The sequence below is a fragment of the Chelonoidis abingdonii genome, chromosome 6, assembly GCF_003597395.2.
Source record: "Chelonoidis abingdonii isolate Lonesome George chromosome 6, CheloAbing_2.0, whole genome shotgun sequence".
Taxonomy (NCBI): Eukaryota; Metazoa; Chordata; order Testudines; family Testudinidae; genus Chelonoidis; species Chelonoidis abingdonii.
The window spans coordinates 86,887,838-86,902,668 of record NC_133774.1 but is presented as its reverse complement, the minus strand read 5'-3'; the positions used below and the strand labels follow the sequence as shown (position 1 = coordinate 86,902,668).

Here is a 14,831-nt window from a genome sequence, read left to right as displayed (position 1 = left end):
TACCTCATTGTGGTGATATGGTGTCGGAGATAGTGAAGATGTTACACTTTACAAACAATAAAGGCATTTCTTGGTGTATAATTCTGTACTAACAAATAAAAGGGTAATGAAAGCAGATCAGCATTGAGATACATGCAGCATACATACTATACAGTATATGGCATTTAGAAGTCCTTCAGGGAACAAAAAGGATTTATTTTCTTTTTTGTTCTTGTTTTTCTTACATTAAATTATACAAATCCAAGAAGTATCTCTCAGATTTGATTTAAAATTAAAAACAAACAAAAAAACCTAACTTCGTGCAAGTATAAATGTAATGGTGTCAAGTGGAAGAGATTTTTAATGATTTTCTTATCTCTTACATGATCATCTTTGGATCTGCTCCTTGTCTTTCACTGCCCTTTATCTTAATGTATCTTGTTTGTTGTGCAGGTAGCAATCTTTAAATCTTTACACTGATTTCACTGTATACATTTCAGTGCTTGCTGGGATTCTTAAAGCAGGCTGATGAAGTTAGGCACCTAACTCCCATTGACTTTCAGTGGGATTTGAGGGCCTAATTCCTTTAGGGCCCTTATAAAGAAAGCAAACTTTCCAAATAGTTAGTCAGATATTAAGCCATAGCAAAATGACACATGCAATGTGGTTATACTGGGCCAGATCAGATCTTCAACCCCACAGAATGAATGGAATCTACATTAGATCTGGCTGGAATGGATGGAGGTAGGAGCAGTGCCAACCTACTCTCCTTCAAACCTCTGAAATTCATTCCCTGGTAGCATCTTGCAGCTGATTCTCCATGGACAGGATTGGCTGTGTCAGTTTTGAGATAAGGGAAGTATTGGGGACATATCAGCACTATATGATACCATCTTCTGGCAAACCTGCAGCGTTTCCACTGGAAATGTCAGCAGGATTTAACACTGACATTTTTAGCATTAGCTTCTACTCTATGCCTTAAAATGGAGTGCGAATAGGGTATGGTAGTCTCCCAATCAAAGTAGGCTCCTCAATGGGATATGTTGCCAGGGGACAAGGGCATGGATCCTTGAGTAGTACTGAGGAAAGTAAGGGACACTGCATGAAAGCCCCAAGGTCCATATCCCTAAAGATCTTGGTTCATCCATATAAGTGGAGGAGTGTGCCTCTTTTAATCTTTAGCAACAGATATTTAAATAACCTGCACAGAATTGCTCTTGTGATTGTGATGTTATCTGAATGTAGCAAAAGTAATCAAAAATCTAATTTCCAAAGGGGAAAAAAGGGCATCTGGGTACAGATTTGCCACCTAAACTAGTTAGTTAGTTTTATTTGGCTAGTTTATATTGTAAATAATCAGCAGGATTTCATACTGACCTTTCTTTAAACATATATAAATGAGACTTCACTAATGAATTAAATATTAACACCACCTGATAAAAGAATCAGAAATATGAAGAAAGATGCTAAAACTTCTACTGCATTTTGTGAATCTAGAGAAGATCAAAAGTTCTCACTGGGGGCCTGATCCTGAATAATGAAGTCGATGCTTTTGACCTAAATGGCTGCTAGCAAAGGTTCCTAGTGAGTAATAATATCTGATTGATGAAATAAAAACAACATTACCATTATGAACTATCATCTATGATATCTGTCCATACTCAGTGCCTATCTTTCCATTGACTTCAATAATCTGTATATCAGGTCCATAGACACTAGATCAGAACCAATAAGCTCAATGGGAATTTGGACAGAGCAAGAAACACATGGTTTACTTAACTGTAGACAGTCTTACCATTCAAGCAAAACTGAAGGCTACAGATTGACCACAAAAGGGTTGTAGAATATTAGAAAAATTAATCTCTGAGATCAAAGTTCTTTTTTTAATTCTGCCTTATCCCCTACCCAAGTTTTTTAATTCAGAAAACAAAACAAAACGGAGTTGCCATCCTTCTGATGTTTTTCGTAAAGCTCCAGCACCTGGAGTCATGTGATTACATTTTTCTCTAAATGAAAGCTGAGATTCTCAAGTAAGTTTCTAGTTCTCATGGTTGCTGAGAAAAACTTGAAAACATGAACCCTAAAGACCAGGGTTTCTCAAACAGGGGTCGCTGCTTGTGCGGGGAAAGCCCTTGGCGGGCTGAGCTGGTGTGTTTACCTGCCCCATCTGATGGGAGCCGTGATCAGCCAGACCTACAGACAGGGCAGGTAAACACACTGGCCCGGCCCGGCCTGCCAAGGGCTTTCCCCGCACAAGTGGTGATCCCTGTTTGAGAAACCCCACTAAAGACTCAAAAAGACAAAAAGAACCCAAAATATATTTTAATATCATGATTTTAAAGCCAATCTCATGATATTTTTTTTTACTTTTGAATCCTGGCTCATGATTTTTCAAAGCTTAGGTGGTGACAATAGTGGAATTTAAATGTAAGGAATTCACCTTCATCTCTGTTATTATCATAAGGATAAATCTAAAACTTGGCCTGTTAACATGCACACAACCCCCACATTTTGATTTGAAAATTGGATATTTGGGAATTGTATGCCTAATTACTTGAATTACATGTACAAATACCTATTGAATACACGAACACCCAAATTTGGCATGTGATAATTTAGAGGCTGCCACTGAAAACTGGATCTATAGTTAACATGCTTAGTACCAGTTATTCTGAATTTAGTACAGGTGCATCGTGATGGACATAAGAAGCAATGAAAAGCTGACCAAAAAAACCCCATCCCACACAATACTGTTACAAAGAAGGAAAACAAATTTAGCATCAGCCAAATGCAGCAGGCTCCAACAAATGAAACCAAACCAAAAAGTCGTGTTTCAATTTTACTACTCTACAAATAAAACTAAGGGCTAGATTGTGACTTTGATTATATGCCCCTGCAAGGCTGTAAGGGAGAGTAAGAATACCCCTTCCCTCACTGCCTAAGCTTCCTAAGAGTAGGTGGGCAAAGACTCACCAGAACAACTAAACGAGTACAGAAGTTGCTATAATCTGCTGCTGGTGTAGGCCAGCAGCAAATTATTGCCCACTATAGCACAGGGGAAGAAAAGAGGGAACTGTGCCTCAGAAGCGTAGCCCTTAAGTACAATGCCTCCCATGGAAATGAAATGGGTGATGCAGTTTACATGTCAATCCCTTTTCAGAGCTGTACTTAAAGGTCTGATTTAGTCCCAAAAGATGGAAACAATTCCCTAATTTCAACAACTGCCTGCAGAATGCTGTTAAAATCTCATATAATCTGCTTGTGGTCTGACATGGATCCTCCAATAAGATCTAAATGCATGATGACGCATAAGCATTATCTCTCCTCTAAACATATACATATAGCTTTAAGTTTACATATGAGAGTAGTCGTGTTGATTTCACTAGGACCACCCCTGTAAGTAGAGTTAAACATGTGTGTAATAGTGTGCATAGGATTGGGACCTAAATTTGGTTACACTCTCAAATTGCTACACAAAAAGGTATCCACCTGTTTCCATATCAGTTTTAAAATTTTTCTCCCACTCAAGACTGCAGTGTGAGTGTGGTAACCAAATTTATTAGATATCATTGCCAATTAGGCATTGCACTTACATATTTTTGCAACATGATTTTAATGTACTTTAAAATGTTTTATCATTCAAATTTTGTTTGTGGTGTCATGTTCTGATCCATTATATCTGGAACTCTTGTCCCTTGATCTGAAAAAGACTGGTCATATATTTGTTTGGTTTTTTTTTAAGACCTGGTTTACATAGGACTTTTTCTATGGTTTATCCACATTAACTGGTTGTTTTTATGCCTAGTAAAGCACTTTTGGGTGCACTGCATGAAATGTTTTGAATATAAGAATGGATTATATTGCAATATTATAGCATTTTTTGTTTTTACTTTAAAACTGCTGAAGGCCAAATATTTTAATCTCATCGGTATTTATTACAAGACTAAACCACAGGTTATCTAAAGGCTAACATCTATTTACTTCCTATCACGATTGTTGACTGTGTTGTCAGTTAAATCTACAAATAAATAAAACATCTATGCCATTATCACAGTTAAGATAATCAGTAGACTTCTATAATTTGAAACAAATGAGTTTCATTGAAACACTTAACTGCTGTTAGTTGTTAGATTATGCAGTTTTATACTGTTTTATTACATGGATTTATTTTTCTAACAACATGAACATTTATAATCACTCTATATTAAACGTAGGCTCTATAAACAGAAACCATTGAGATCTTCAAAGACATCCTTTACTACAAGCCATTTTCTCTTTCATTTTTTTCCATTAATTCACAAGTTGTCAAATTGTTCACCAGTGGTATAAGTAGAATACCAGAACCCTTCTGTATTTTGTCTCCATACATGTCTGATGTCAGGAAAATGAACTAAAAAGTCAAATATATTTTGAACTATAATTTGTTACACAACCTTTTCACTGTGTTTGTAATGAAATTTTACTACAAAAAATCCATAATCCACATGAAATTCACAGGAAAAAACAGATTATAGGTAGCACCTGTAGTTTTAGGTCCAAAAAAATTCCACCGCAACAGAAGATCCTGTGCAATATAAATCCTACCCATTTTTAAATATTGCATTTACGTTGTCCATCTCAAAATGGACAATGTGCAAAAGCTTAAAAACTGGGATAGCAATAAAGTCTGGCAAAAAAAAAATGACCACTGTCATCACTGAGGAAAATATCAGCCCATTTCTCTTTTGCAAATAATATGTTGTTTATAACTGTGGACTTAAAAAAAAAAGCAAATTGAGGAAAGGGCATATATTTTATATTGCATATAATACACATGTACAGTTCCAGTCAACATAGAAATATTGCTCATTGTACTTGGAGTTGTTCCAACATGGTTTACATCAAACTGTCCACTGGTGACATTTTGCCCTCCTCCTCGAATAATTTCCACATTTCTGATGTGAGTAAATGAAAAATACTAACTCTATGCCAATACACACATACGATAAAAGCTTTACTGGTTAACGGCAAATCTAATTTTTGTTTCATTTAACTAATGGCATATGGAATGCTCAGCAAGGCACATGATACTAGTTAAACACTGTACAAGTCCCCCAGATATTCAGTATAGCCATAAGGTACCCAAAGACTGTTTCCCTTCAATGTATATTATCTATGTATTGATTTGATGTTTTGAATGCACAAAAGCCCTGGGAACTAAGTGTTTAATGATGTGGGAACTGCACTTCTGTTCTTATCTATGTCAATGCCGCAGTTGCTGAGGAAAAAAATTCAAAGAGACTTAATGAACAGGCAAATTATTAACTATGATGGGTTTTAATTTCATTCACACATTATCCTTTGTTTTTTATACTATTTTAAAAAACTTTGACATTTACAATACATTTTTATCTATGAGTGAGTATTCCAGACAGCAAAAATGTTTAAGATCTCATCATCCTATTTTTAATAGAAATGCTAAACATCATAACATTATACATTTTGATGACATATAAAACACAACTGATATATACGCTGTTCAATGCTAAAGCTATTTTTTTAAAATATCCCAACATACTGGTTAAAGCATGTGACCCTAGCTGCATAGAGAGAAATCTTTGCATTGTTCCAACATTAAATATTGGTTAGTTTTTGAGAATTCACCTTGCTTTAAAAAAAAAAAAAATCATCTCTTTTCAATCAAACTCAAACTTTTCAGTTTCTTCTAGCATGCTTGTGATCAATCTACATATTAGCTCAAGAAAATAAGTTGTATTTGTTCTGCTTCATAATTATTACTTTTGATTGTACTTGTAACAGTGAATTCCAAAAGCCAGTAACTGCATGTTTCTGATGATGTCTTAAGCAAAAAAAAAAAATGGATTAAGTTTCATGAGCTAAGATGAGGACAGTATATGACCTTTTGTTAACCAGAATATTGTCATACAAGAGAACAACAGAGACCCGCTACTTTAACATCCAACATCCAGGTGTCAATTTTACCAAGAGACTTCTTGCAGAGTACCAGAAAAGCAGTGTGCATTCAGAAAGGTGATACTAATTCATTTTCCTTTATGTTGCATGATAAGTTTGAGACTGACAAAGAATTACAGTACTTTTTAAAAAGAGTTTTGAACTGTACCTCTTGTTAAATCTATTATCAATCAAAAACCTACTTCTCAAAACTCCAATTGTTAAAAAAAGTGCTCTGTTTTATTTAACATTGCTTACCTCACGTTATTCTAAATTCAGTGTAGCTTTAACTCATTTAAAACATTGTGGATTAAAACTCTATGCTGTAATTTTTTACACACTGAATAAACTGAGATAAAAATAGATCTACATTCTGCTTGACACTGTTACATAGTAATTTAACTCTTAAGCATCAGAGCTGTTACATATGTAAGAATTTGTGATTTAAGAGGGAATTTTAAACAGTATAATTATTTTTATACCTACTATATGCTACCTTTGAAAACATCAACTGGAATCTTCCATGACAGAGATACTGCATGCACCCCCTTCTTACCAAAGGTACCATCCTTTTTACTGTACATTTTAAATGCTTTCAAAAATACAACAGTATTAGCCTGGAATTTATGGTTCACTGCTCTGGATACAAAGCATAAACTGAAAAGAGAAATAACGTTTAAGGTAGCCAAATCCCTGTTATGTAAAACTAGTCTGCATTTTGCCTGCACTACTGAGATAAATATTCTTATTTATGGAATGAGACAAAAATGGTAATCTGTTGTTTTCTCACCAGGAGATTGCAAATACAACATCACTCAAAATTGCACACTTTTCTTTGAAGTAATTTGTAGTTTGAAATATGGTGCATGATAAACAGGTCTCATGTAAAGGTGTTTCTCCATCCTCCTGTATTACAGATTGCACCAGACATATTGAAAATCTATGTATCAGAGAAATACACAATATACCACATAAAACCAAAATCCTGAATTAAGAAAACCACTGAATGTAAGAAAAACAGCTTTTTATCTTGAGAAAAAAAATCTACATAGCTGTAAAACATGCTAACTGATAGAGCCAATGTGCTTGTTTCCTCTTCTCTAATATAACAAATTAACACTGCTTTCTAATCCTGTCTTTCTACATTTACATTCCATGCATTCCACAGAAAAAGGAACATACAAATAGAGATCCTTTCAGCTTCACTAGTCTGTCATCAAAATCTGCCGAGAAATTTTCATTGATTAAAAGAAGAGAATGGAAGGAAAGCAGACCAACCTTCACAATGTACGTCACACCAGGTCCCAGGATCTTCTCATTCGAGTGCAGCCACCCTAGAGAGGGTTTATTGACAAAGCTGCTACTTTGATTCCAGTCTTCACCTCCCAGGTGCATTTCCTCTGACCGTGTTTTTTTTCCTGTACTCATCTTGCTCATGTCCTGCTGAGAACACGGAGTGGCAGAGACAAGGTTACATGTGTTTTCTGAAGCCCCTGCTGCTGAGCTAGAAACACTCGAGCTTCCCTGCAATTTGGAGACAGCAAGCTCCTTCACTGCAGAGGAGAGATTTTTGATACCCAAAAGGCTGCCTGTGTTGGAGAGTTTCAAGTGGGACACCTTATGGATGAGGGTACAAAAGGTGGTGGGTCCATCTTCTTGGTCTTTGCGGAGAACTTCAGGTGAGACCAGGTATGAAGGTGCTGTTGAGGTCGTAGCAACTGCTGAGACTTTGCTGTTCATGGACAAATTGTGAATAAGATCATCAACTGATGTCACTGAATCATTCCTGAAACGGTTATACTTGGTACGCTGAAGCATGCCCTTCTATCTGGTTTCCTGCATATGTTCTGGCAAAGCTGATGCCAATGCAGGAGATGCCTGTGCTAACATAGCAGGCGATTCATAATAATGAGGACAGAGAGAAAATTTTGGCTTAAAAAGAATAAAAAGTATAAGTAAGAGCAAAAAAATTTTAAATAAATTTATGGTTCCACGTTAAGGTTGGGTGAAGTAACAGTTTTCTATGACAGAGATCCCAGTCCTGCTTAGAGCTGCCAAGTCGCTCACAGCAAAAGCATGACTCACACAAATGAGAAGGACCCTTTTCAACAAAAGGCTCAGTGAACACTGCAAATCACTTCCTGTAGCAAAAAAAAAAATATCCACCCACTTACAGCACACCAGCACCAATCAATTCTCAAATTTCCTTTTCCTGTCTTCTCAAACAGATATTTCCTTCCAATCTTTAATTTTCCCACTTTTTGTTACCAAATACAAATACCTCTAAATATCTGTATTAACTTTTAAAAAAATACTCCACTCTATTCTTCTGTTAAAACGTTCTTCCATATCACTTATTTGTCAATCTGTTTAATAAAATTAAAAAAAAAAAAAAAGTCACAGTTAGATATCAGATATTATAACAATGCTTCAACATACACAAACAAAACAGGATTCAGATATCTGGAAGGCTTTCAGAAAATCCTGACATACAACAGCATTCAAAAAATTGGGTGGACATACTACACTAAAGAATACATTCATTTTCTTTCACAAAAGCAGCCTAACAGCCTTAACAAATACCTTTGTGCCAGTGCCGTTTCTCACAAAAACTGTTACATCACAGTTTTTGTACAGAAACAAATCCTTCTGCCCTATATTATTCAAGAGCAAGCTTTTTCTGTTTTTAACGCAGTATTACATGAAGTACCTGTGTCTGAAGAAAAAAAATTCTGATGTACGGCAGCAGGCTTATGAAATATGCCTTCATTAACTATTGATCTTCACTCTAAAGCAAAAACTGTAAAATGGATCTTCAGTACAGGCTTAGCTCTGAAAAATTAAGAAATACCAAAGGAATATTCAAAAGTCCTTATAGCAGCACACTGATGCCCTGCAATAAAGAATGTAAAATGCACTAGCTCCTGTGAAGCATAAATGCCAGTCAAACACACCCAGGAGGAATAAGAAAATAGGTATAAATACTGAAATTTGCATCTCTTTTCCCTTCTATTGTAAAAATCCAAAATGTACAGTATAATGAAAATACAATGCAGATTATAAACCATATGGCTCTTTTTTGTCAGTTGGTCTGCTTTGCAAATTATGGATTTGGACATTATTCTGCACTGTAAGAAAGCAAATTCAGACAAAAGAAGTTTAACAGTTCAAGTTCTCTCAAAAGAATCAGTATAGCTACAGCATATTTTTGAAGGAATTATCTTGAGGGATTCCCTCCCTTCCCCCATGACTAATGCTGCAGTACATGAAGTACAAATACACTAACAGCTTTAAATACAGGTATTTAATTAGTATAATTTATGACACATTAAGTTAAGTCAGCACCTCTTATCCCAGCAGTGATGAATAATGGAAATGTCCTATTCAGTGTAAAAACAGATTTCTAGTGATTTGCGGAATAGCCTTTCATCACCACACTGCAAACCTGCTACAGTATCCACACAGCATTCATTTTTCTCTCCATTCTGCTAGCATAGCAACAGCAAATATACACATCATAGATTATTTCTACTGTTCTCTAATGCACAGAAAACCCTGTCATTTCCAAATGGCTCTCTTCATTAGAAGCAGATAAAAAAACCCTGCAAAATGTGAATGAAATTCTGTGTATGTGAATGAAAGGACTGGCTAGCATACCAACATTTCTGTGAATGAAGCAAGGCCTTGCAGCCTCTACCAGACAATCCCTTGGGTGCTAACCATCCCAGCCAATAAGAAACAGCTTGGATGACTCATTCAACAAAGGGTTGCTAAATAGTGGAAGATTCCATTTCAAATACAGACAGGATCTTTAATACAACAACCTGAGAAAAAAAAAGCCTGCTTACAATGATCTAAAGATGACTAACACAATTGTTTTGCAGTAAAAGATATTTCACAACTAAATGTAAAGGATTTTTATTAGGAAAGGGGTGTTAGCAAAACTGTTTTTTTGAACATGTATTTTTCACCCCAAGACATTCATTCAGTTGTTTCTTTTACATCAAGAACAGCAACATGAATGTGCACATTGTTTGATTTTTTGATTGATACAAATGTACATTGGCAGATTCCAATTTTTACAGGTTTGCCTTCAGAGATCCTCTGGTTCGTATTAGCCTTTTGAAAAAAAAATGAAGCTAAATATTTAACCCTTTGGCAAACTGGGTGTTTTAAAATAGTGTCATCTGTAGTCCAGTGAAAGAGCGAGGCAAAGGAAGGGGTAGAGAGTGAGAGCTTATGGACTTTTAATGCACTGACTGCAGATCCTTTTCTGAAACTGACCTAGAGGGTTTGGAAATGATCTCAACGCAACTAATGAAGGCCTAGGTCTTTTGAAAATCTGGTCGTGGGTGCTGCACTGAGAGCTACTGAGTGCTGAATACTTAGTAGTCTGGCCCTTATTTCAGTGTTGAATGGGAGCTGAGCCCTTTTGAAAATCTGGCCTCAATTGTAAGTAGTGAGCACTTGAAAATCTGGCCCCACATAGCTCCTGGGACTGAAAATTGTATAAATCTTTCAGCCATACAATTGGTTCAAATCCAGTTCAGGTGAATAGTCATCAAAAGTTGCTCCCAAAGGATGGTCTGATTTTCATTTACACTAAGGCACCTGTGTACTGCCCTGGCCGTGCTATAAAGAGGCCTTCAAGTGAGCATAAATTACAATTAAAATTAATGGAAGATCACTTTACAAAGCAGTGTAATGGAGTCCTATTTTAAATGAGACTAAAGCCTTAATAATTGTTTAATGGTTTAACTGATTTAAACTATTCTCTCTCCAGGAAGCAGTAATCTGTTACCCTCATCTTCATAACCTGCCACACTTTATGGTGCGCCATGTGTGATAATTTACATATGACCACAAACATCAGTTTTGGAAACACTGTGTGGCTTTAGTGCCAGTGAAAGGTGTTGGATTGAGAGTACATTTCCCTTACAGGGCTCCCTGGCAGTGGGTGGCAGGACCTTATTCCATGCACCCCTCAAAAGGAGGAGGCAACGACCTGGCAGGAACCAGAAGCAGCCTGGGGGAAGCTTGGGGTAACCTAAGGAGAGTGAGGGGGTGCAGATGTTGGGAAGAAGGGAACCTGGGGGTGGGGGAGTGGCTGCTAAGGGATGGCATTAGGCCCTTTAGCTCAGGTCCTCTCTATTAGTTACTATCCCCTCTTCTGTCTCCCCTGCTATTCCCATTTACCTCTGCTCCACACAATGGCTTCTGCTCCTCAATTAGCTCCCACCAGTGGCAGTAGCTCCTGCCCCACCTTCCTTCCTCTTAATAACCCTTGTCCCTTCTTTCCCCCAAGTAACTCTTCACCTCCCCTGCTGGGGCACTGGGAAGGCTCCACCTGGTTGAAAACCAGCAGAAAAAGTGAGGAACAGACAAGAAAGATACATCTGGCTGCCTGCTCTTTGGGCACCACAGTAACCCCTTGCTTCAACCAGGATAAATTACAGCCCTGGCTCTTCTGCATACTCACAGCACAACTGAATGGTGACATTCAACATATAAGTGAGTGTCACACAAGATGCATGACACTTGGTATGTCTGCATACTCTGACATGTTAACTGGTTTCTTATTTGCCTTTGAATCCATTTCTAAATTGCCCTCCTAGTTTCCAGAACTCTCCATGGATGTGCTCCAACTCACTTTTGTGACAGCGAGCTACTCTCTGATGTGAATCATACCTGATATCAGAGGCGACACATGGAGGAGCATGGGGGAGGGGGTCACATGCCCCCCCCTAAATTTGCTGCTTGGCTTGTACTGAGCATGCTCAGTAACACTGCTGAAGCCAGCTGCCCTCCCTCTGCTCCCCCACTCCCGCCCATCGGCAGGCATAGCTCATCTCTGTCCGATAAACAAACAGCAATGAATAATTTAATTTGTGTGTGAATAAAAATCAGGATAATAAAATATCAGGGTTGGAAGGGACATCAGGAGGTCATCTAGAATGCCTGATACTTCTGACTGAATAAACATGGGGACCACTTGGGGTGAGGACATAATGAATATTCAAAAAACACTCTTCACAAAGGGTGAATGTTTGTGCAAAAACCACCCAGAAGGAGAGGGTCTTATGGAAAGATGACAATATATAGAATCAAAAGAACTCTGCAAGTAAATATTGATATGCTCATTTGACCCCAAAAAACAAACTGGGAGACTAACTTTCTTCTCTAAAATTACCTTTATTCCTCCTTTAATTCTTCCATCTTCTTAGGCAAAGTATTCGACTTCTCCTTTATGGAATCATGCACCTACAACCCCAGACAACTCTTCACATGTTTGACTCTCCCTTCACACTCTACCCACATATTATTCCATCCTCCCCTTCTGCAAAGGGTCTTGCTGACTTCAAGAAAAAAATAATATGATCCAGCATGACCTCCCCCTCCACTTTTCCCCTTCTATCTTTTCCCCCAGTATATGCCCTTCATTCTCTCCTTTTACTGACTAAGAATTCCGATCCACTATTTTCCTCCACCCCCTCTTTCTGCCCAGGTGGCCCCATCCCCTCTCATCTTCCACCTTCCTTACCCTTGCTGTCATCCAATCTTATACTTTTCTCCTCAACCTCTTGTGGTGTTGGGAACTGTACCTTAAAGTGGTTTAGCTTACCAGACAGGAAGTCTGTGGGAGTGCACTACAGAAGCCTACATTCTGCAATGCAGAGGCAGTTGGGAACCTGCACCACAGAATAAAGAGGTTCTCTTTCAAGCACCGTAAGTCCCAATGTGATTACAAAACACCACGTGCTATTGAGAGTAAAGAGAAATTAAAGAAAAAAACCTGAGTGGGAAAAAAAACATATGGGAGATTTTTTTTTAATCTGAGGGTAAAAATAAAAGTGAAAATATAGAAGAGTTTCTTACTGATTTATGGATTAAGAACCAATCTTAATTTTTTGTGGGAGAAAGGAGCTACCTGAGTTCATGATAGTCTGGCAGAATTCCAATTTCATTTGGAATTGGGGTCAGATAATTATTTAATGACAGTAGACATTAGGATTCAAAAAAAATTAAAGCTGTGTAATAGTTAAAAACAAATTATAAACATATACATATACCATGTAAACATTACATATACCAAAAATATGGGCCAAGTCAAGCAAAAGAGCCCATGTTAATGGCATAGGAAAAATTGGCCCTGTGGAGCAAATTAGGTGTAGATTTGTTTATGTAATTTGGAAAAAAAATATGTACTCATTCTAGACTAATATTCTTACTTTCCTGGGATAGTTTTTGTAGAAGACACTATGGCTAAATAGGTGATCGAGCATATCATATCTGTTTTTTTGGCAGACATATTCCTGACATAGTAATGTGTGACAACAGGATGCAGTTTAGTGGGCATGATTTTAAGCAGTTTACAGTTAAGTTTGTGTTTAGACATGTAACCATAAGACCCCATTATCTCCAGTTCAATGGATTGGTGGAAAGTGATATTAAAATAACTAAGTGCTAGTAAAAATGGCTGCAGAGTCAAACTCTGATCTATGCTGTACTTAGCATTGTGAAATTACAGGATAGCGCCAATGAAATGTGGTTGGTCACCTGCAGACATTTTGTTTAACAGAAAACTGAGAATGAGAATAACTGTAAAGAAAGAAACTGACATCAGAAGAACTGGGGATGAGCAGAAGTATAAGAGACAGATACAGCTAAACAAGAAACCCAACATGATTTAGAGTCCCAGGAGCTAGCACTTCTTGATCAGAATGTGGTAACCTGAAAGTCCAAGCAACAGCGCAAGGCACTTCAGAGGTTAAACATTGGTAGTAAGTTTAGTTAGTTAGTTAGTAGGTTGGTTATAGAAGTTTTTGGAATTGTCTGTTAAATAAATGTCTGTTGAGTGTTTTTGTTAGAGTTTTGGCTGGAAAAGGCAGATGTGGTACTGGGAACTATATTTGGAAGTATAGCTTCCCAGAAGGCAATTTTCTGTTATGCCGTGGGAGCTGGAACTGCCTCACTGGATAACAAGGGTCTCTTTCAAAGACTTTGAGCCCATCTCTTATCTGCAAATATGGCTTTAATTGATTACTGAACACCATATCTCTCACTTCAGGTTTCTTCCCCTCCCCAGTACTAGCACAATCCCTATCTTAAAAAATCCACCCTTGACTCTTCCTCCTCCTAAAATTTTCACCTGATCTCTCTTCTCCTTTTCATCTCTTAACTCATTGAAAATTGTGTCTACATCTGCTGTCGGGAGTTCTTTTCTTGTAGTTCATTTTTAAACATCCCTACACTACTCTTGCAAAATGTCTCATGGGACTTTTAATGACCACAAATGATTGATCAATGCCTCAGTTTCACTTCTCAAATAAAAGGCAGCACTTCCAATGCTACCGAGCCCTGTGGCACTCTATGGGGACATTGGTTCACAATAACAAGGAAAAATGCCACCTACTAAATCCATTTTCTACCCTATCTAGATTTTATCAGCTCTCTCTTATCCAAACGCAAACCAGGTTCAGTACTATTTAATTTATGAGATCACAACTTCAGGTAGCATGTCTATAGCCAAGAAAAAGACTGTTATGATCTCATCTTCTTGGGAAGAGAAGTAGCTTTTTTAATAAAGTAAAAAAGCCCACAACAACTTCAATGTAGCTATTCTAAGAAATAGCTCTGATATAGCATATTCTGTCTCTCTCACACACAAACACACGGCCCTATGAAATTTCAAAGGAGAATCTGATAGTTGATGTAAATATTCAGAGAAATCACAATCCTCATCAGTGTTGGAAGCAGTAACTGGTGACTGTACTCTATTTCAATTCATTTTGCAGGAAATAAAAGTGGAGTGGGCTCATATCATTTAGATTTTCCATACTGAGCATTGGTGGTTGCAGTGTTAATACAGTATCAAGTTTATATTACCCTATACCAAAAGA

The 14,831-nt window shown here is 37.3% G+C and overlaps 1 protein-coding gene across 1 annotated transcript in view; it reads right to left on the bottom strand.

Annotated features, from left to right (window-relative positions):
- Positions 1–8,078, bottom strand: part of SHC3 (SHC adaptor protein 3) — a 76,186-nt gene extending 68,108 nt beyond the window's left edge. The window contains exon 1 of the mRNA XM_032772366.2: positions 7,210–8,078. Coding sequence (XP_032628257.1) covers positions 7,210–7,749 — 540 coding nt within the window. The 5' untranslated portion in view covers positions 7,750–8,078. The remainder of the gene's footprint in view (positions 1–7,209) is intronic.
- Positions 8,079–14,831: the final 6,753 nt, after the last annotated feature.